Source organism: Lepisosteus oculatus, chromosome 12 (assembly GCF_040954835.1).
Source record: "Lepisosteus oculatus isolate fLepOcu1 chromosome 12, fLepOcu1.hap2, whole genome shotgun sequence".
Classification (NCBI taxonomy): domain Eukaryota; kingdom Metazoa; phylum Chordata; class Actinopteri; order Semionotiformes; family Lepisosteidae; genus Lepisosteus; species Lepisosteus oculatus.
Genome location: NC_090707.1, coordinates 20,749,150 through 20,771,294, shown reverse-complemented (window position 1 = coordinate 20,771,294; position 22,145 = coordinate 20,749,150). Strand labels below are relative to the sequence as shown.

Sequence of the window (22,145 nt, the reverse complement as noted above, 5' to 3'; positions counted from 1 at the left end):
TATTTACAATAAAGTAGATTTTTTTACACAGTCTGATATTCAAGTTAACAATGAATACTTTTATATTTCTAAATATATACTTAAAAAATATGTGGTCCATGTCCTGGTTTTTAATATTGTAACCCATTAGTGCTAGAAGGTCCAGGGATTGTGCGTAATCCGGTCTGCAGGCATTTTGCTCCTGATGCACTGATTCACTGGTTCTGTTCAGCTGCTACCTCTCCAGGGTCTGAAATGACCTATGCAGGGGCACTTCTGCAGTTCTCAGCTTGGTGTTTGCTGTCCTGCGTCTATGAACCAACAAGACTGGAGCCGATCTTGTCCGCAGACACTGGGTATTTTGAGCATCTGTGTAATTCCGAATGGTGCTCATCGTTTTTGGTCTGTCTGTTTGGAAATAATGTGACATTTCATCAGATTTACAGATCATATTCAAATCGAACAACATATTGTCCAAATGCCACTGACTATATTTGTTTTGATTATACTAGTCTTACAAAAAAGAAGTGCTGATTTCTACACAGTATATTGTCTATGTACAAGAAAACTGAAAAAATAAAAACTAAGAAAACTAAAACTTATTACACTGTTAACGCTTTTAATTATGGTTAACCAAAGTTGTATTTAATAGTACTGTTAAGTAATTTAGTATGAAGACATGAAGAAATTTAAACAATCAAATACCAAATTAATATCATGTAGATAATGGGTATAGCTTAACTTACCTTTATTATTATGGTGTGATACAGCTGGACCACCATTTATTTCCAAACTGTTGTGGAAAAAAGTTTAGTTATTAATCTAAAGTTGTGATAAAAAACAATGTGATTTGCATTTCTTGAACTATAATGCTCTGTGATCCTCTGTTTACCTTAACGAAGGAAGCCCAACTAATTTCTGTCTTTCGAATTCGGCTGTAAAAACTTGGGATATCTTGGCATCTTTACTGAGGTGCTCGATCAAGAGGTCATATAATCCTGGTGTGTTGCGGCATTCCACCAGGAGGATGCGGTGTGCAGGGCGATTAAACGTGAGGTAGCCTAGAGCAATTGCACAACCTATTCGAACCTGTAAAGTACAAAATACAAGAACACTTGCATTTAAGTACATTTAATAACTGACTGAAACAGTATATTGTTTTAAAATTACAGCAGCATTACTAAATTGCAGTCTGGTTTTATCCGATTTCAGAACCTAACCAAGGCTGGACCTGGTCAGTACTGGGTCAAAGAAAAATGTAGTGATGTTGGTGGACCAGTAGATGGCACTCTTCCCTCTGGTGCAGAATTGGAGTAGGGAATTGGAGGAGGTGCTTTCCTTTGGATGAGATGTTAAAATGAGATCCCAACTACAACATTAAACAGTACTCTTAATATGGCATTTTCAAGGGTGTTATCCATGGTATCCTTGCTATACACCACTTTGGGCTTGCACAATCCAGCCTAGTACCCCCTTCATTCAACCAGTAAAGTATTTTCTTACTTTTCCACTTGATCTGCTGTGTAGTGAAGCTGTGGGTGCATAATCTCTATGTCAGGTGGGAGCTGAACCTTAGTGGGGCCCCCTCCTCTACATTAAGGACTTAATACTTTGGGATCCTTCTAAATGAAAAGTGCAAAATGAATGCAAGGAATTGCATGCTGATTCTGCTTCATACATCAATGCATCAGTTTTTGTCAATGAATCAGTGAAAGGAAACGTTTTAAAATATCAACAGAGATGAAGTACCACATCTTCATTATAAACAGCTTTAGAAAAAACTAATGTTTTTTTAAATGCTGTTACCTCTTCTTCATTGGAATATAAGTGGGTACATAAGTGGTTTATAGCTCCCATCGTGACTATGGCATCAGGAATGCCCGCCCGAGTGTGAGCCAAGCTGGCGAGCAGCTGTGCTGAATCAAAAGGAAATATACCATTGACAATGTCAGAACCTATTAGCACACTTTCACATTGCTATTCTGAATGTATTATATCACATCTAAGACCAAAGGTTAAGACATTCAAGTGACATTGCTGTGACAGGCTAAAGAAAAAAATGAGCATTTTTGGGTTGTTGCTTTGAAAATATTTTTTCAATACAGTTTTTTTAAATGTTAAAGATTTTTCACCAGTTAAGTGTTAGTACAAAGTTCTTCTAGACCCATACCGATTAAGCATAATATTTGTCATAAAATAGTACTTGCAAGCTCCTTATTGGAAGAAAAACTTTCTTTCAAACTACATTACCAATGGATTCAAATGCAGCCATGCCAGGAAGACACTCTTGTTGTTCTACAGTATATGTGTAGTACACACTGTCAGATATCCACATGAACTCATTATGACAGTGGCCTCTGTTATCCCCATTCTGTGATAATGAATGTGGCATACAGACTTGGTTACCTGTAAGAATGACTGCCCTGGAGTTCTGTGACTGAAGCACCTGTACAAGTAGGCCGATCCCTCTGGCAGACAAAGTAACTTGGTCTATGCCTGTAATAACTTTGGCCAATATAACAATCTGAAACAGAAAACAGACGTTAAGATCAACGTTTTCTGATGCTTATTTTCCCTTTTTATCAGATTCATTGGAAAAAGCTTTACAGCAACAAATGTGCAATCTAGGTAAAACGTTTTTCATGAAGAATCAAAGTGTATGACACATACTGTACTTATAATTACCGTACTTACCTATCCTTGTGGTCCCATGTCCCATAAGGTGTAACATCCTTATTTTTTCCAACCAACCCTTTGTCTTGTGCCTCACCCCATGTAAGCCCCAGTTCAATTACTATGTTGTTTCAGTCCTGCTCCAATTGACGTTTCCCATCTTAGAGCAAACTTTGATATTTGCTCTCCTAGCACAAGCCTGATTGATCTTATCTGGTGCTTCTGGATCTCAATCTATAGCAACAAGTCTTCTTGTACAGGTCCTCTTTAAAAAATGTTCTTCGCAAAGGCAAGGTTGCAGATCTTATATAGTCAAGTATTACAAAGGTACAGTAGTTGACCTTGCCATTGTCTGTTTTCACAATCCTTCAACTAGATCCATACCATAAGATCTGATTTTACACTACTGCTGTACAGTCTGATTTTCATCTTAGTATTGTATTCTTTAGATCTCTAGATGGTTTGAAGTCTTCTGAATGCACTCAACTTCTGAATCTTCAACATACTCTAGCACGTCTGAGTTGGTGGTAATTTGAGGTGATTTTGGTGTATTGATACTTATGATTTTTGCTTGTTAATATGCAGACAACCTTGTTTTACACAGTACATGCATCAGTCTGACAGTATGAATCAGTCTGACTTTAAAGATGGGGATGATTTGAAGAGAATGCAATGAGATAATCAGCGAAGTCAAGGTCTTCTAAATGTGAAATGTGTTTTAATTTCTTGTTTGATACATAACCCAATCGACAGTAAAAAGAAATATAGAGATAGGATGCAATCTTGCCAGACTCCAGATTTAATTTCAAACCAGACAGTGCATAGTCTTATATACTACATTTCAAGTGCTCAAGGACCTTCCCAATAATGTTGATAATGTGAGTTGGAATTCCATAGGCTCTGAGAATTTGAGTGAGTGTCTTTATTATCCCCAGGGGATAATAAATAATTAATAATTACTCAAGCTTTCATGGTGAACATTGTTACTCTGTCGTGATTGCCACAAAGTCTGAGAAGTTGATGTTGGGGGGGTGCACTCCATTACATTGCTCTGTGTTGCTGTGCAGATCAAATATCTGTCCTTGCAGAGCTCTGCATGCTCTTGTTTAAGCTTGTCATTAATGACATTAGCATTCCACCTCACAGTTGTACAGGCCCCATTTTGTTGGCAGTCTAGAAACAAATCTTCTGATATGATTTCATTTTTGTATTCTGTGTATTATGAAGAGGCTGGTATGCTCCCTGGAAGCCATGTTTGCACCTGCTTTGAATAGCTGTGCCTAGAAAGTATGAAGTCCAGGGGCTTTGCTAGAAAAATGTTTTTGTTGGCTGTGCTCACTTCTGCTTCCATGTAAGTCAATGCCAACACTGTCCGAAGGGGAGTGAATTAGGTGGATAATCAGTATGAGGCCGATTTAGAACCTCTTCAAAGTGCTGGACCCATGTTCCAGCTTGTTGTCTGGTATTACCCTTCCTTGATTGTCCTTGACTAGAATGGTATGATTGTCTCCAGAGCTGTTAACTGATTTTAAAAACAGTTCAATTTTCCCCTTGCTGCAGCCAGTTCTGCCAGTTCTTTGACAAAGGATCTCTTATCTCTTCTAGGCCTCTTGTTTACATCTTTGTCTTTGATCTTTTATAGTTATTCAGCTGTTTTTCAGTCAGCCTGGGTAACTTATCATTCATCAGCTTTTCCTCATGCCTTCTTTCTTCTATCTCCTTCCACATCTCTGTTGTTAATCACTGCTTGTCCTTCTATATTCAATGTCTTTGTAGGTTGTTTTGGTGTATGTGTCTTTTTAAATGTCTTCTTTTTGTCTGAACATTTTAACTGTCTTAACTTACTTTAAACTGTCTTGATCTTCTACGTTGACCAATATATTGAGCTCATTGATAAAAACTTTCTTCACTCTCATCTTGGTAGTGTCTAAGACTTATTACTCTGAGTCTGGTATGGCTAACCAAAAACTTTAATTTCTACTTATCAAACCAGGCAGTGGTCACTGTTCACAATGACAGACCATGTCAGCTAGGCCGTGTCTTTGAGAAAGAAGTTGTCTCTCCAATGATGTAGTCATTATTAAGGCAGAAGCCGACAAGTATTTCTCCTGTTTTGTCATTGACCATGTTGCTCCACAGCTCTTTCTCAGTCACTGTTATCTACTCCAATGTTTGCAAGTGATTAGATCACTGATGGGTTCCCAATCTATGAGAGAAATACCATTGTTCTTGCGCACTACGCTGGCTACACCACACCTGTGTAGCCTTTCCCAGCGAAAAGGATGGTTAAGCCATCACCTATTATGTTGTATCCTGACTCAAGTTGCCATCCACAGTCGCTGATACAAAGAAATTTGTATTTTCTCTTGGATAATTTGTTCTGGCTTGAATGTGTCATGCATTGTGCGGACATTTCATAAGCTCTATAAACTCCTAACTCTAAACTGGCAGGGCTTTCATCTGAAGCTGTCATATTACCAGTATGCAAAGGAACATGTAAAGGTTTATTCCATTGTGAAAAGAGAAGAAAAGAAACAATGTTTTGGCTGTGGAGCTTTTGGCTGTGACACACCCGAAGAAGGCTCCACAGTCTAAACCTTGTGTTTCTTTTCTTCTCTTTTTAGAATGGAGTAAACCTTTACTTGTTCATTTGCAGCCTACTCATGCTGACACAGCTACCTACTCGAACTATATATTACCGATTACCAGTACATCAACTGGAGATCATAGTTAGACCTCTGGATGATATTGTAGATTTTTTTGCAGTTTCTGTAACTAGATGCCCATGTTACAGGTGGAATCACTAGGACCACGCTCAACCCCCAACCTAGATGACCAGCTGCTGTTTTAATCTGATCCCTCACCTGATATCTGGTAAAACCTTTCAAGGGCCAAAGTCCTGTTGGTACAGGAACAAAAGCCTCACCACAACATGGTCATAGATCAAGATGAAGAGTGTAATAAGCACTCTGCCTAATGATATGTTCATAAATACCTGAAATGCAGCCTTCGCTCTTTCAAACTCATCCTCAGACTGCAAAAAGGGTTCATAAATCGCCATTTCAATACCTCCTTTTTGCAGAATCATGAATTGCTGTACTGTGTTGTTGAATGCAAAGAGAGATAAAGCATATCCAGCTTCAAGGCAGATCTTCTAAAAAGCAAAAGATTTAGTTAGAGAAGCATTTTCATATTTAAATTGATCAACATGATGCTAGCAGTACATAGTTTGGACTAGCATTCCTATAATTTCAGCAGAAATCGCTACGATTACTGAAATCCCCTGTTTAACACAACTGAAAAGTTCTACAATACATTACTTTGTCTTATTATAAAAATAAAAGAAACATAACAACAGGTGTGGCCCTACTGTATTTGTGATAGGGCTTTTTGTTCTGTTTGTAATAATGGTTTTGATCATTAATGATTGAAAACAAACATTAGGAAATCACAAACTAGCCTATAGCCCAGACTGAAAACAGATGGATGAATGGACGTTTTAATGTATCTAAAGCCTGTGTACATTGCCAGTATAAATGAAAGGAATACTGCTATAATGTACTTGATCTTGACTGTGAAGCATCTCCAAGACAATGCTGTAAGTGAATGTTCCCTCATTCCAGAGGGCTGTCTGTAGTTCCGTGTTCCCCAGCACCACGCAGGCTAGAGTCTGAGCCACCCGGACCTGAAACAAATCATGAGGCACAGTTCTCTTGACTAGGAAATCCTCTATCAGATTTATTTACTTCCAAACATCTTCATCTCTTTTTTGGACCACTTACCAAAAAGGCCAACCCATATTTAAAGACTAAGTAACAATCCTTGGTTTTTGGATTTTGTAATTAAACTCAGCTTTTGATTGCACCCACAGCATGAAGTATTTCTGCCGGTTGAGCAGTCCGAGTTTCATGCTTGGCTGAGGAAAAGACAACCAGGCCATGAGGATAAGGGTTTGGGATCATCTCCATTGCATGGAGTCAGCACAAGGACTGCAGAACAGTTGTGGGTGGTGTGGGGAATATAATATGTTGGATAATGGGAAAATGGTCTTGCTCATATTTACATTTGTTGGCCATTTTTGAGGGGTTTATCCTCTCACCCAAACCTTTTTTAGAGATGTCCATTCTGACAGAATCAAAAGTGATCAATGCAACAGAAAAATCTACACAGATCAGGATTCTGAAATATTACCGCCATTCCTGGTTTTATGTTTTTTTACTGCTCAAGAAATACGTTTCTTCACATTCTTTTCATATCTGTTTAAATACAATGATGGATATTCTATGTTAAAACTGCAAACCTTTGATGTCCCCTGACACATACCATTATTACTGCAGGTATTACCTTGACTTGAAGAGATCTGTGTTGTTTCAATAATTCAGTCAGGATGGGAATGGCTTTCTCCTCTGCAATTGTCTTCTGACTGTAAGGGTTGTTTGTATGTGCTACTCCTGAAACAACCCCCCACACACACACACAAAAAAAGATTAACCAATAAAATTAAATAAAACAATCAAATACATCATTTTACCATCGAAAATGGATCATTTTTTAGTTAGATTCATAAAATTCCTGGAACGCTTGGCTGGACGTTGTACACACCGATGCACATGGTGCCCAGGGCCTGAATGACACTCAGGAGGGTGCATTCTGTGGTTCTGGGGTTCCGCAACAGCCGCACCAGAGGAGACACTCCATTCTCGTCGCAGATCCCATTCTGGTGTGCTCTGCTGTCCCGGCTCAACGCAATCACTGCCTGGCAACCTAATACCAAACCATCTCATTAAAGTTTTGTCACTTAAAACAAGGTTGCGGTCTCGTTTCGGATGAGTGCGCCTTGCAGACATACACTCCTGCTGAGGCGCAGGGTGTTGACTGGAGAGACAGGTGCGGCCTGGTGTGGATGGAGGTCTCTGACATGTTCCTGGGCAGGCTTATCGGAACACATCAGGCTGGCCGTAGTGTCAGCCTTCTAAAAAAACACAGCTTTGTAAGAACACTTCAGGATGTCAGGTCGTATCTCTTGTAAGGAAAGGAAGGTATGTGGTTGGAATCCCAGTGGAGGCCAGCATTCCAGACTGCATGCCTTATTTTATAATGAGTCTAGCAGATCACTGCAACCACACTCGAGAAAAAGCTCGCCAGCCTTCCTTTCTCCACCTGGAATACACTTCTAGTGGCAGAAAGGAGTCCAACAGCAGGGTGCCCTTTTCCACAGTATAATAAATTAGGTTAACATAGCTAACCATGAATTACAGCAACACATTTCACCACAGCAGGTCTTCCGTGCATCATCTTATTAGTCCCAGGAGTAGCCTGCTAAACTGAGTTTCCAAATTAAATATAACTTTTCTACAACAGCGAAGATTGCCCTGTCACTCATTAAACAAGCAATGTGAACATTTTAGTTCATAATTTTCAATTCATGTCAAAAGTATAAAGTATAAATATAACGTTCTTACTATGACATTTAAAAGTACTGCATGTATAGAGGTAGCCACGTCTATTTAACATGTCCAGCTATAAAACTGAAAATAAATGCCTGTAGAGCAATCTTGTTCTATCTACAATACTGTAAACACAGACACTATGTTAGTAAACAGCTTTTGCTGCAAATAATGCCTCACAAGTGGGGGAATGAGGGAGAGAGCAGAAATATGAGATAAAGAGGTGGAGTGGGGTAGATAGAGCACAGAAAGAAAACACGGGAAGGAACAGGGGGAGATGAACAGGGTATAAAAGAAATGGAAATTGGCTCATACATTCCAGGGAAATTACGGAAGGCAGTAATTTTAATTTAATGGAGGGAATTTAAATAGAAGTTTTTCGATCGTTGACTGCTGGAGGGAATTTGTGAACCAAGTTTAAGGATATTTTTTACTTCTGATATCTTTTTGGTATAGGAGTCTTGGAATTGATACTGTACATGCAGAAGGGGTGCATAGGTAAAATGGGAAACTATTGGCCTGGGAAGATCTTTGATCCTAATGGCTTCAATATATTCCCTGAAACATTTGGCCAGGCATCTTCCTGGCTTGCCAATTTAAATAATGGTTAACTGTCCGTAAGAGAGGCAGTAAATGAGACTGCTGGACAAACATAATGTGCTTGACATGGCCATGTACATGCATGCTGTTGGGCATGTATTGGCAGGCTAATTTAGTATAAAGTGTCTGGTGTAGATGGGAGACAGTGGGCAGTTAAGGGAACTGTGAACAAGCTCGCTCCGTAATGTATAGGATAATTAAATTAAAGGGGTTTTGAATAATTAAAAAGGGTTCAAACAAAGATTTGTTTGATAACTTTGGGAATGGGTTGTTAAGAGTTCAGATTGGAAGGGGAAGAAAATTACTGTATTTGTGAGATTGATGTTCCATGGGCTGGGTTTGGCTGCCAATGATGCATGAAGGATATACTCTTGATTTTGAGGACTTGGTTTTGGAGGTCAGTGCATACATTAAACAATTTCAAAGCTGTTGGGCCTGTGCTGCAAGATGCTGGTATTGTCATTTTTAAAAGAAACTAAGACTAGTTTCTTATGTCCAAGATGCCTGTTTTTCTTCTTCCAATACAGAACTGACCAGCCATCAGCTGTCCACTCTAAAACTACTGTTCAATTAGGACAGATGTCTTCAGTAAAAAAAACAAAACATTATTACTGAATAGACTGATACTGCATTGTAATTGAACTGCATAAAAACAACGTGAAAATATCATGATTTCAAGCATTAACTTACCAACGAACTGCATTTTGTCAGATGAAGAATAAAGGAGGTCTAAAATAAAATGATATCCAATCAGATCTGCAATCATTTTCTGCTGTTTTAGAGTCTGTCCTGCCAAAGCCCATATAGACACTGCTCCCTGTTCCCTCACCTCCAGCTGAAAAACCTGAACACAGCACAGAAGTTAATTTAAAATGCAAATACATATTCTTTTGTTTCTATGAAATTTGCTATTGGCTGATAGCAAAACCTTTACAGTCCTTAACATACTAACTGCCTGAATTTAACAAAACTACCACCAATGTGAAAGGGATTATTATTATTATTAATGTTGTTACTGCACATGTATAGGACGTACCCAGAATGAAAGCTGAGTTTTCGTTGCCTTCAAGGTACGTTATGAATGAAAGCACTGTGTCTACAGATGCAGACAGCCTATAGATCTACCTGCCACCAAACCAATCTTCATATATGACACCGTGTCAAAATAGCTTTTAAATACTTACCTTTAAAAGGCGTAGAAGGTGTTTCGAGACTGACTTCTTGAGAAACTCAGCCTGGATGGCAGCATTGTGGTCAGCCAAAGCCTCCAAAGCCACGGCTGCTTTCACCTGCACTGCCATTTTCCGTCCACGGATGATGTTGACAAGAGGCCCGATGGCTCCTGCCGCGCAGATGGCATCCTGGTTCTGCCTGTGGCCTCTGGCCAGCTCGGCCAGGGCGGCAGAAGAAGCAGCCTGCAGCACATCTGAAACCCAAAACAGCCTGCAGTGGGCTTAGGAGGTGGAACATCATACTCATTTTAGAATTTATTCTTAAAAAATGACGACTTCCAAACAAGGGCTGCACTTCCAAAACATCTCAAGCTGAAATGCAACCATAGAGCCAACAAACCCCAAAGTGCTCAGTACGCTGTCTTGTTTTTTCGTCCTCCTCGAAGGCTGTTTGGTTTAAAATACTATAAATGACCTATTCAAACTCCATTTCTGTTTGTTCTGAAAGCGGATTTTGGAGCTGCACCCTATGCCAACAGGCATAGAGCACAAGGTTAGACTACATCCTGGACCAATCCATGGCATTATACATACACAGGGTGCAATGACAGATGCCAATTAAACTAAAGGAAGTAGGCTGGAATCAAAAACAGTGAGGTAGCTGTGTAAACCACCATGCTACTGTGACACCCAAGTCTATATCATATTTGGTATATATTCACATTTAGTTATACAAATTCTGCAGTGGAAATTGTATAATTAAGTTCCTTAAGCTCAAGCTTAAGTTCAGAAAAATATTTTACTATACTGTTTATGCAGCCTGATTCCATGCTCAAATGGACATACTAAATAACTGTGTAAAGAAATTGAGAGGAGGAATGTAAAAAGTATCGCTTTCAGGTAACTGAGAAAAATGCAATCTAAACATCGTGTGCATATTCCACTAATTTGATCTTTTGTCACCGTGTATCTGTATGGGGTGTTTTCACATGCATTAAACCATGTTCAAATAAACCGAGCCAACGAAAAAAAGATAATGGATTGTATAACTGAGCTGTGATTGCCTGTTAACAAAGTTATTCTCTTGAAGCCATCAAGAAACCTGCTCTGCGGCTAATCAGGATATTATTTTGCACACTTAACATTAGATCAAGGGCCAGGTAAAGTAAGGTTTGAGATACCGATACTACCTACAGTATCATTTGAAGACAAGAGCTAAAATACACGCACGCAGAATCAGTCATTACCTGATTTAATAGTCAAGAACTCCACAAGTGGTGGAATCCCTCCCTCTTTTACCACTGCACTCTGATTAGCTGTGCTGTGGAGACACAGGGCTCGGACACAGTTCACCACGCTGATCAGCACGTCCTCGAGGTCTGATCCCAGAAGCTGCACCACGGGGACAATCCCACCCTGGGAGAGGACCAGCACATAACTTAACCCTGTTCCAAACAAAACTTCTCCCTAGGGAAACTCTTTTAGTTCAGTCAAAATGTTCCTTCAGCTAAATACTGGTAAATATTTGAGAACTTGGTACTGGCACCCTGAATCTGAAACGTATTCACCTTTAGTACATTATTCAGAAAAAAAAACTACAAAATATAGAGGGTGTCTGTCAATGGTATTAAATTTATCATTCATATTATTAGAGGCATCAATAGCAGTTTAATGGTATGGTTTATTTTCCTAATTAGAGAAAAATAAATAGTAAAAATGGAGTTGTAACCAGACGTTCAGGAGGTCGAACCCTAATCTCGCCCACTTCTGCCTATCTGCGTATGAACATCACGCTTTGTGCTCACTGGTTTGAAACTTTTTCCTGACTGGATCCCTTCCTCCACTCCATTTCCCTTTTCACTAAGGCTACTTCAGAGCTGCACCGAAGACAGTTCTAGCGGTCCTGAGGCTCACCAGCTGTGCAATGAGGGCCTGGTATTCGCTGCTGCACAAGGCCAGGTCCGCCAGGATGACGGTACAGCGAGACTGGAGCTCTGGCAGTGGACTGTGCAGGAGCTGCACCAACACGGGCACTGCCCCGCACTCCACCAGGCCTCTGCTCACTGCCTCCCTCTCAGACATGTTGCACACCACAGCTGCCGCCACACACTGGAGGGTCTGCCGCCCACTGCACAGCAAGGCCATCAGAGCGGGGATGCCCCCTGGTGGCAAATGGCACAATGGCAATACTGTGAAACACAGGACTGCGAGGTGGAGCATACTGTAGCTCTACCTTGTCTGTGTAAGAAAGTGCTAAGGACATATTTGACAGACAGCAGGAAAGCTCCACAAAACTGATTTGCCTTGCTCTTTTGAACTAGATCCTATCACCGCATCCATGATAAGGTGGTGAGGAGGTAAACACTAATTAAAATCTGTAAGACTCCGTTATCACAAGTATAGGTCTATGAAGAATTTGTGGGGTCCAAAACATCATTCGTGTGTCATTTGTATCTCTTTATTCATTTTCATGCTCCCCATGTCAGTTTGGTGATCTTAAATGGGAGGCAAAATAGTATTAAGTTTATTTTCATGCTTTGTCTGACAATCAAATAGTTTGGAATCCCCCCCCCCGCCCCTCTACAGAACTAAATGTATATTTTGTTTCAAATAAAGGCTTTGTCATCCTGTGTTTGCAAATCTATTTGTAGAATATTTCCAAGAGTGTAAATGTGATTCTGTAACACACAGTGCATTCAAGATCACTACACTGGGACAGATGCTTGCAATTTCACTGTGTTGTCACCTGCATCCATAATGTCCTTCCAGAATGAGTCTGTGGCAACACAGAGGACCTCCAGACACCTGGCAGCCATCTCCTTCTTAGCGTATTCCTCACTCTGCAGCATCTCTAACAGCAGCCACAAAAGTTATCCTTACTGTGAATTCCATTGGGGTTTACTATATCACACTACACTATGGAATCTTTGGAAGAGATACAATGCTGAGACAATGCTATTAAAAATAATGTTTCAAGTTTAGCTCATATCTAGTAATACTAGTAACAATATAAACATAAAGTATAAAACGGGTAATTATAGCCTGCAAAGGGCAAGAGTTATATTTAGAAAATTAGACACGTCTTTAATATTATACAGCACTCAGCAGATTTTAAATTCATGGCGAAAAACTGAGTAGCAGTTTACTTAAGAGTTAGTTGTCATTTAAATCTTTTTAGAACACAGTAATGTCTAACACATATGAAGTAGCTATTTATTTGTTACCTGCTTGAATTAATCTTTTCAGTTCACAAGAATTAAAAGATACCTCACCAGTAAAATATAGTTTTAAAGTGTTCAGAATAAAGAACCACAATTGCTGATCTCAACTGAACACAAAGACACATATCACCTAAAACTACAACAACTGAATAGACATGACAGGTAAATTCAACATGCTGATTAATATTTGTCATCAACAGGGTTGATCGATATAGAATCCACTGTGAAACTCAGTGGCCACTACTGGAAGTAATACAAGTTGTACATCTGCAACCAGACAGAAAAAGTGGAGAAGCTATGTGGGAATGCATTTTCAAGCATGAACAAGTGGCACGTCCTTACCCAAAGGCTTGTAGCTGCATGGAAAAGTTAACTATTAACTATCAAATGGGCTTGATGATCCGAACAGTCTCCTCTCTTTTGTAACCTTTCTTATGTTTCAAAATTAGGGTCTAATAGTTTCTAAAACTTAAACAATTAAACAGAGTGATAGGTTTTTCAATGCTCACTATATCTAGTGTCACTCTTTTGCCAGGGTTCTTTGAATCTTGTCTTCTGTGCAGGTGCTAATGTGCGTGTCGCAGCATGTGCTACTTTTCCTCTACAATTCTATAACTGTCTTGCGAGTTTTGAATTACCCAGCATTCAAAGGGCACCTGCCTTGGATAAAAGGGAAACACACCTGAAAGAGATCAATAACCTGGAAAACAACCTGAAAATACTAAAACTGACAAGCTTAGCAAAACGTAATAAATCAGTATTCCCATTCCATTCCACGCCACTTTGATTTAGAAGTTCTGCATACCCACAAGAAGTTTCCAGACTGGAAGCTCCTCTAAGTTCAGTTCAATGAGATGCCGAAGGCTTTCTGTGTGAAAATACAATGCTGCCAGCTGGACCACATTATTTCCCTGGCTGTCTTTCCTCTTCCAGTTAGCCCCAATGGACAGGAGATAGTTCAGAGCTTCCACTGACCCTGATGTGGCCACCAGCAGCAGAGGGGTACAACGATACCTGGCAAACATAACGGAATGTCGTTTCAGCAGCTGAAGCCGCAATTACATTCGAGAGTGATTACTTTCTGGATCTACTGAAAAGCCTACCACCAATGCACGGCTAAAAATAAATAAAATAACAGTCATTACAGACAATACAATATTGTCTGTAATTCACTGCCGTTTGATTTACAAACAGGGTTTGCCCAGCCCATCCACACTAGACAGTTGTTTAACCCTCTACATGGCTGCAGAGCTATACTACAAATGCACTTCCAGGATTCATGTCAGCCATCTTTAATTGTCCTGCCCCTGGTGCACGTCTGGTGCACTCATTCACACTCTCAGAACATAACATAACATAACATAGCAGAGCTGTCAACTGTTACCTTCAACTTTTAAGGATGCAAATATAAGACTTCCCATTATCAATTTAATTTCTTCTCATTTTTCCTTTTTCACAAAAGCTAAACTTCGTGTAGAGAAAGATTGTTTATAATAAATGTCACTACACTATATTTATCTTTTCATGTGTAATAGAAGTTAAGCTGTTGCATATTTAGACCCAACAAAATCATTCAGATGCCCACAGACTCACATATGGTCTTATAATAAACTTACTCAGCGGTGGTCTCTAGCTCCAAAACTGCAGGGTCTTTTCTGTACAGAGCTTGGACACAAGTAACATTGCCATAGAAGGCCGCAAAATGAACTGCAGCCCAACCCCTCCTGTCCACCAGTTTATAATCTGCCTGAAGAGCCAGTAGGCAGTTTAGTGCATCCAGAGAACCGCATTGTGCAGCCAAATGCAGAGGAGTGGGACCTAAAAAACACACAAAAATACTAAGAAATGCAGTCTAACGACTATTCATTTTTTCAGAGGATTATGAGTTCACTTCAGGTTCTCTTCAACATGGAGACTCAAAAGCTGTCAGGATTGTTAAATATGAATTTTCCCTATGGGCTGTCCAATTGTCAACAATACTAGTCAAAATGAGTCAATCCATCAATTTTCTAACTATTACTTCTGTTCAGTTGCAGGGTAGGCAGAGCTTATCCCAGCAGGAAACAAGCACAAAGCAGGACACTGGATGGGATGCCTGTCTATCGTAGGGAAGACACAAACACAGACACACACTCAAATCGCCAATTTTCCTAGATGCCATTTAGCCTACCAGTTTGTCTCTTGGACTGTAGAAGGAAACCAGATCTCCCAGAGGAAACCCACACAATACAGGGAGGACATACTGTACAAACTCCAGGACTGAAATTGAACCCTGGGCCCCAACACTATAAAGCAGCAATGCTAACCACTATGTCACTGTGCCATCCTGGATAATGGCAAATCAGTGAAACATAGAAAGAAAACTATGTTTATAAAAATTAATTGTGAAAACTAACCTGTTCTCTCCCTTAAGGGTTCTCCAATAGTCAGTGATTTTACTAAAAAGACAAATAAGAAACAATTATACTGTACTACTATATGGAGCTGAATGCTTGGCAGTTGGAAAGAGGGAAGAGAACTTGATGAGAAGAACTGAAATGAGGATGTTGAGATGGATTCTGCAGATTTCAATGAAGGATAAGATCAGAAATGAAGAAATCCGTAGACGATGTAGGGTGGTGGATGTGGTTGAGAAGATGCGAGAGGCGAGGTTACGGTGGTATGGACATATCATGAGGAGGGACGTTGAGGAAGTAACAAAGAGGGTAATGGAATTTGAGGTGGAAGGTAACAGAGGAAGAGGCAGGCCTAGAAAGAGATGGATAGATTGTGTGAGAAAAGATATGGAGGTATGTGAAGTGAGTGAGGAAGATGTGCTCGACAGAGACAAATGGAGAAGAGCAACCAAAGCAGCTGACCCCAGGACAGTCTGGGACTAAGGCTGTGAAAAAGAAGAAGAAGAAGAAGAAGAAGAAGACAAATAAGAAACAATTAAAATATTTAATTACAGGGGTGTAACACTCATCTTATTTAAAAACTGCACTATTGTTTTCAGTAGGTCAAGAGACAATAGGTATTGCTATAAGGACAAATGATCTTTAAAAACTTTTTATTTAGTGATGAAAGGATTTACAAGCAGAACATAACCAAAACAGCAGAATAAACATTTGCCTTCATCATACATTTCTGTTACATTGTATATATAAAATGAACTATTTATACTATGTCAGCAGGTATGGAGGGCCATACAAAAAAAAATACAATTGTTTGATAAGAAACACAAAAAACAACCACACACAGATATCACTGCATATTTTCTCATAAATAGGACAAATTATTTTTTAAAAAATATTTTTTAAGATAAGATAGATAAAACCAGATTACCATTATATATGTTTTTAAGATAAGACAGATAAAACCAGATTCCCAGATTTGTTCTGCCTGACTCTGGGTGAGTGCGCATTGGCAGAGATGTACCTGTTTGCATGAGAGAACGTGGGTATGCAGAGGGGGTACACTGACCTGCCCGAATGAACCGATCACTTCGCCTCTGGTTGAGGCTGAGTCCTGCCATGGCCAGCTGGCAGATGATGGGCGCCTGGTTGTGCAGGGCGGCGTGGTGCAGAAGGGAGTAGCCCTGCTCGTCCAGGAACCTCAGTCGGGACACAGGGTTGCGGCGGCACAGGGTTTGAAACACAGCAACAAGACCCCTCTCTGCAGCAGCTTTCAGACCAAGCGGTAAACTCTGAAGCAGTGCCCGGTCGCAACAAGATTAAATAGAATATTTAGTGTCTGTAAAACAATTACTGAACTCACATTTGCTATTTTCAAAACGGCTTCAGTTTTACAGGCTGAGGCAGTCCCAGGGTGTCTGGAATGCTCTTGGTTCATTTCTCCGTTTGCATATTTTTTATTTTAAAATAATTTTAAAATGTCATCTTCTAACACTTTAATATGTCTGGAACTATGTCATGAAAAAAAATAATATTTTACAATACGCCATTCTGATTTTAACGTAATAGTTTCGTTCACAAGCTTAGAAGTTGGTCATTGAACATATTTCCCACATACTTGTAAAATAAATGATCCACAATTTAAAATCTGTAATAAAAATGCCTAAGACTCAATCCTAATGAACTGTCACACGGAGTATAACACAGTATGAAAATGCAGATGTCTACCTTGCATTTAATGGCTTTTTTGTAGCCAAATGTTTTCTTGAATTGTTCATGCAGCTGGGTGTCATTCAATGGCAGTCTTTTGGCCTTTAGAGCTTTGATGGAATCATTCATGGCCTCCCACCACTGAATCCTGCCTAACTGCTGATACAACATCCCAATCTCAATGGAAATTACATAATAGCTGCAATGAAAAGAACATTTCAGGGTAATCCCATACAATGCAAGTGGCCATCACATAAAGTATTTTTTAACTGATTTGTTCTTAATACTTATGCTTGCCTTCTTCCTTCAAATTGCCTTACGGGCAAGGGGTAATGTTCTCTGTAAGGCACGCCGTGAGCAAGCAATCCACTTAAATGATCAGATGCAGAGCTCTGTAGATCTTCAAATGCATCCTATTGTAAAGAAAGAAGCAAAAGCAACTGAACTACTGTAAAAACAATATTTTGTGCAAATAAAATAAGCATTGCTCGACTGAAAAAGCAATCAAGGACAACTCTTAAACACTGTGAATTTAAGCACTTTGCTCACCTTTATCTCACTAGGAATGTCCTCCACACCAGGGGTTCCAATATCAAACTCTATACTGCCATGGAGGTGAAAGTACTCGTTCTGCTTGTACTTGAAGTGCTTACAGGTAAAGTCAGGACCCAGCAGGAGTGGAGGCAATTCTCTTTCTGTCTTCAGTTTATCATCTAAGAACAAGTGAACTGCTCAGTTAAAAATGAAACTGATCGTCTTATAAACGTATATTAATATATCAACCTCTTTCTTTGAGGTAACATTTTTTTTATTTTATTATGTTTGATTTTCTAATCTAATCATAAAGCACATGAAGAAACATTCTGCAAGTCTGGAATATCTGAAAGTGTGTCTAGAAGTTAACTGTTTTCCATGGATCTTTACAACATTCTCCCCCAGGGGGCAAGATTGCAAACTGTTGTACGCATGTATGCATCACCTACGCGACGAGAGACAATGGAACCAGAAGCACTTACCAGAAAAAGAAGGAAGCAACTTAGCTAGATCAGGGATCTTCATTTTTTTCTTCAATCCAATAAGAAAAGGCACTAAGAAAGCAATTAGCTTTAGATAAGCCATGTTTTTACGCATCTCCATTTTCCTTTCCAAGCAATTTCCAACGAGTCTTTCATGAAGCCTCAGTCTCTGCTCGAGCCTTTGATAGGTGGAGAGATCCACTTTATCCTCTGCAAGCCTCACCACATTCGACAGGTTGTATGTTCCTTCAAACACAAACAGATTCTCATGCTGTTTCACAGAACAGAGATAGGGAGAGAGCTTTAGAAGGATACTTTCTGAATGCTGTGAAAAGAGTTTCTCCTCTTCAGGACTATTGGGATCATAGGTTGGGTCCACGTTGATCACTTCACTATATATGCCTTGATAGGAAGCATCTTCTGAAATATCCATTAAACCTGACAAAGAGGAAACAGCTCCATTGTGAAAAGCAACACCACACTTTCATGAAGAAAAGCACATTAGCAAAAAGATAAACTGCATTTTTTTACAATTGCAGTTGTGAAAGAATAAATGCACCACACACCTTCAACATGTTAAGCAGGGGATAGCCACCTCTGGTCTAGAGAGCCACACTACACCAGGTCCTACAGGACACCATTAATTCATCAATTTATAAAGTCCTGAAACACTTACAACATCTTCATCAATTTAGCAAGTTTACTTGCTCCACTAACCAAGGAAGCCAGTTAAGCATATGACCCTGCAACTCGTAACTGGCCACCCACTAAAGTACCTGGTTGAGAGGCCTCCTGGGAAAAACTAAGGTTGCTGCTCAAAGAGGTATTTGGCGTATGGGGCGCTCACCCTGTGATCTGTGTGGGTCCTATACTGTATATATTGTGAGGGGGACACTATACTGTAAAAAGGTGCCCTCCTTTGGATGAGACATAAAACTGACTCTCTACGGTCATTAAAAATCACAGGGTGTTTCTTGGAAAGAGTAGGGGTGTTACCCTTGTGTCCTTACCAAATTTCTCATTGGCCTTTACCAGTCATGGTTTCCTAATAATCCCCCATCTATGAACTGGCTTCATCACTCTGTTCTCCTCCCCATTAATACCTGATGTGTGGTGAGTATACCGGTGCACTATGGCTGCCATTGCATTATTATTAGCAGCAGTAGTTGTTGTTTAATCCTTATGAAATTATCCTTGACAGCTGTAAGGTGCTCATTTCCATTTGTAGTGATCTCTAAATGACTAACTAAAAACATCGCCAGATTAAATTGTGAAAATGAAATTGTTCACAGTGTAACAAAACCGATCATTTAAGGCCACAAAGCATTTGGCTGTCCAGGATCAGGGCTGGCAATAATTATGTTAGGTTAACAATATCCCATGGTCTCTAGCACTGCCTCACTGTGATGTACATTTTGCTGGCCAAAATACTGATGCAGTGTTGGATCAACAGAAATGGATTATCTAGGATCTTTATCTAAGACTGTGGCTTTTTTTGCTCAACATGTCGCAACAGATTCTGGAGGACTGGCATGTCTGCAGGTTTTTTTTTAGTTCTCTTTAATTAACAGCACTTGAATAGCTACAGTAGGTTAAATTGTTAAACTGGTCAAACCCAGTTAATTTAGCTCATTAATAGCTGAGTTAGAATGGAAACCTGCAGATATACTGGCCCTCCAGGATCAGGATTAGACAACTCTTGTTTAGCTTATGCAGTACACCAAATATGGGGCCATACATGTACACTGAACCCAGCAGAATTACAATTCAAATAAAAATCTAAAACAAGTTAGCATCAAAGTAAGACTGAGAAATAACTTACAGAAAATGAAAGTGTTTTACTAATGAGTCTGCCTTTCCCAGTAACAATAAAACAAATTACATAAAGCTAGAAGAAACTGGTCATTATATGTATTTGTGTGAATAAATCTCATTAGCCATAAACCAAAATGTCCCAGATAAGAAAGCAGAGTAAAAATCTGTAATTCTAATGATTCTAATGAATCTGACTTTGTGCCATTAAGATCCAGACTTTGTAATTTGCATTATTATTATAGCATTTGGATATGAAATCTGAACTTTGAAATCTGAACTACGGGACATCCAAAGAGGCAGATTAGATTAGAAGACTTATTATCCCAAACTTGGAAAATTCACCTGGGAATATTGCTTCACAACCGAGAGAGATGGAAAAAAAAGAGAAACTAAGGAGTTGTAGTGCAAACAAGTCTTTGGGACATAACTGAAGGAGGGAGAGAGAAAGTGGGCCAGACAGAAGAAAAAGAAAATCAGTATTTGCAGGAACAATTGACAATTGAATAAAGACAATAAGGATAGAACAACGTGAGGAGGGCAGCCATTACAAAGTATCCATTAAAGCTAATAATTATGGTGTACAGAATTATTGTAATGGTGCTTCTTACCTGCAGTAAGAAATTCTGCATAGATATCTTTCTTTGTATGAGGTACTCCACTGGCATCAACGTCCATGCTGGATCGCCACAGTTCAGAAAACCTGACTCGTTTCTCCTTTGGAATGAGAGCTCCATGCCAAAGGGCTTTAACCATGTAATCAACACTGATCAGAATCTGTCCCACCTTTGTGTCATAGTAGGCAGGGGTCAGCTGACATGAGGTGCTTTGGTCATAGTTGGGTTCAAGGCTGAGAAACGGGATTTGGTTGAAGCAGTAGATACCAATCACAAGCTCCCTCACAATCTGATGGACGTCTTTATAGTCCAAAGACACCCGAGGGTCAACAGGTGCAAGAATGACTGCATTGGGGAAGCTGAAGTTTTTCATTTGCTTTATGATTCCGGTAGGAAGCTCAGCAGGCAGGTTGTTGTCTTCACAGCACAGTAGCCAGCTGCAAGACGTCAAGCTCAGCAACTCCTGTAGGTCTCTTCTGTCATATTTCTCAAAGAAGGCGTTTGCGTTTCTCTGGGCCGCTAACCCGGCAAGGTAAGCCTCGTCATCCCTTTCACCACCGCTGGCTTGGAAAGATTTGGATGAAGAACTGGAGGCTACCGACTGTGCCATGTAGCAATCAGTTCCTGCTGAAATTTAAACAACAATCACATCCAACCTATCACCATGAAACTGAATTCGTACTGTTTCCCTATCTTTCAATTTTAGAAGGTCATAAAGGTGCTTTTGAAGAATGTGTCTGGGCAGAGAACGCAGGGACACTGAAATCCGTCAACGTTGTAATAATTTAACTGCTGCCTTTATCACTGGCGCTTAATATTAAAAACGCCTGCAAATAATACACATATTTTACAAGATATATCATATAAAGCGGTATAGTAAAAAAAAGTCTATTATGCAATAATTTGAATTAATCTAATAACAAAATAATAAAGTTGATTATCACCATACTGAAGTTTAGTGCATTGCATTCCTTCCACAGGTCGTCTAGCTAAATCACAGACGTTTAATTGAAGATTAGGTATTATCATCACACGTCCATTATTTAAATACTCATCAAGCAAAGCTAGACACCAAATACGATGAAAATCACACAAATATTCAGAATTTGCTTGTGCTATATAAAATACAAAATAAAAACTGCGTTTAAACTAAACAATTTATTTCTGTTTTTTACCAATTTTGTATTGAAATAAAAAGTAAACACTGACTTACTTTTGCTGAATGGAAAGTACCGTTGGTAAATCTCAGGTGTTCTCTTGGTTTAAACAAGACAAATAAAATGTTAGTGTGCATTTGGGACAATTTTGTGCAGCAAAGAGTTCTATTTATTAAGCATTTACTTGTGGAATTCAAATAAAGTATATCTTACGATCAACGTGTCACGTCGAGGAATTTCAATGTAGATCTTAGCAACCAAGGACGCTAAATTACGTTGTCTAAACGCGTCAGTCTTTTGAACACGACAGCAGGGGGCGCGTCTTTCCTATTGAATGTGTCATATAGC

The 22,145-nt window shown here is 39.5% G+C and overlaps 1 protein-coding gene across 7 annotated transcripts; it reads right to left on the bottom strand.

Annotated features, from left to right (window-relative positions):
* Nucleotides 1-4: 4 nt before the first annotated feature.
* On the bottom strand, nt 5-22,119 carry ankar (ankyrin and armadillo repeat containing). Of its 7 annotated transcripts, none has more exons than XM_015359190.2 (25): nt 22,011-22,119; nt 21,854-21,896; nt 20,635-21,267; nt 18,212-18,649; nt 17,745-17,908; nt 17,493-17,608; nt 17,214-17,394; nt 16,555-16,777; nt 15,489-15,530; nt 14,709-14,910; nt 13,898-14,106; nt 12,618-12,722; nt 11,786-12,033; nt 11,119-11,287; nt 9,884-10,125; nt 9,390-9,543; nt 7,255-7,416; nt 6,997-7,103; nt 6,215-6,337; nt 5,648-5,806; nt 2,386-2,503; nt 1,786-1,895; nt 872-1,068; nt 726-772; nt 5-387 (listed from the first exon to the last, which is right to left on the bottom strand). In XM_015359190.2, the coding sequence occupies exons 3-25, from the start codon at nt 21,248-21,250 to the stop codon at nt 215-217; spliced, it is 4,305 nt and encodes a 1,434-aa protein (XP_015214676.2). In that variant the 5' UTR covers nt 21,251-21,267; nt 21,854-21,896; nt 22,011-22,119; the 3' UTR covers nt 5-214. The 7 variants fall into 7 exon arrangements, 6 of the variants coding, with proteins under 6 accessions (XP_015214676.2, XP_015214678.2, XP_015214680.2 ...); XM_015359192.2 differs by having other exon boundaries at nt 20,635-21,264; XM_015359193.2 differs by lacking the exon at nt 22,011-22,119 and having other exon boundaries at nt 6-387; nt 5,648-5,803; nt 21,854-22,002.
* Between the last annotated feature and the right edge of the window lie 26 nt (nt 22,120-22,145).

What these genes read in the sequence shown, in the direction of transcription:
- ankar (XM_015359190.2), bottom strand. Translation starts at nt 21,250, where the DNA reads ATGGCACAGTCGGTAGCCTCCAGTTCTTCATCCAAATCTTTCCAAGCC. An exon ending in TATATTCCAATGAAGAAGAG is followed by an intron (nt 1,069 to 1,785) that starts GTAACAGCATTT and finishes TGTACTTTACAG; the next exon opens with GTTCGAATAGGTTGTGCAAT. An exon ending in ATCACACCATAATAATAAAG is followed by an intron (nt 388 to 725) that starts GTAAGTTAAGCT and finishes ATTTCCAAACAG; the next exon opens with ACAGACCAAAAACGATGAGC.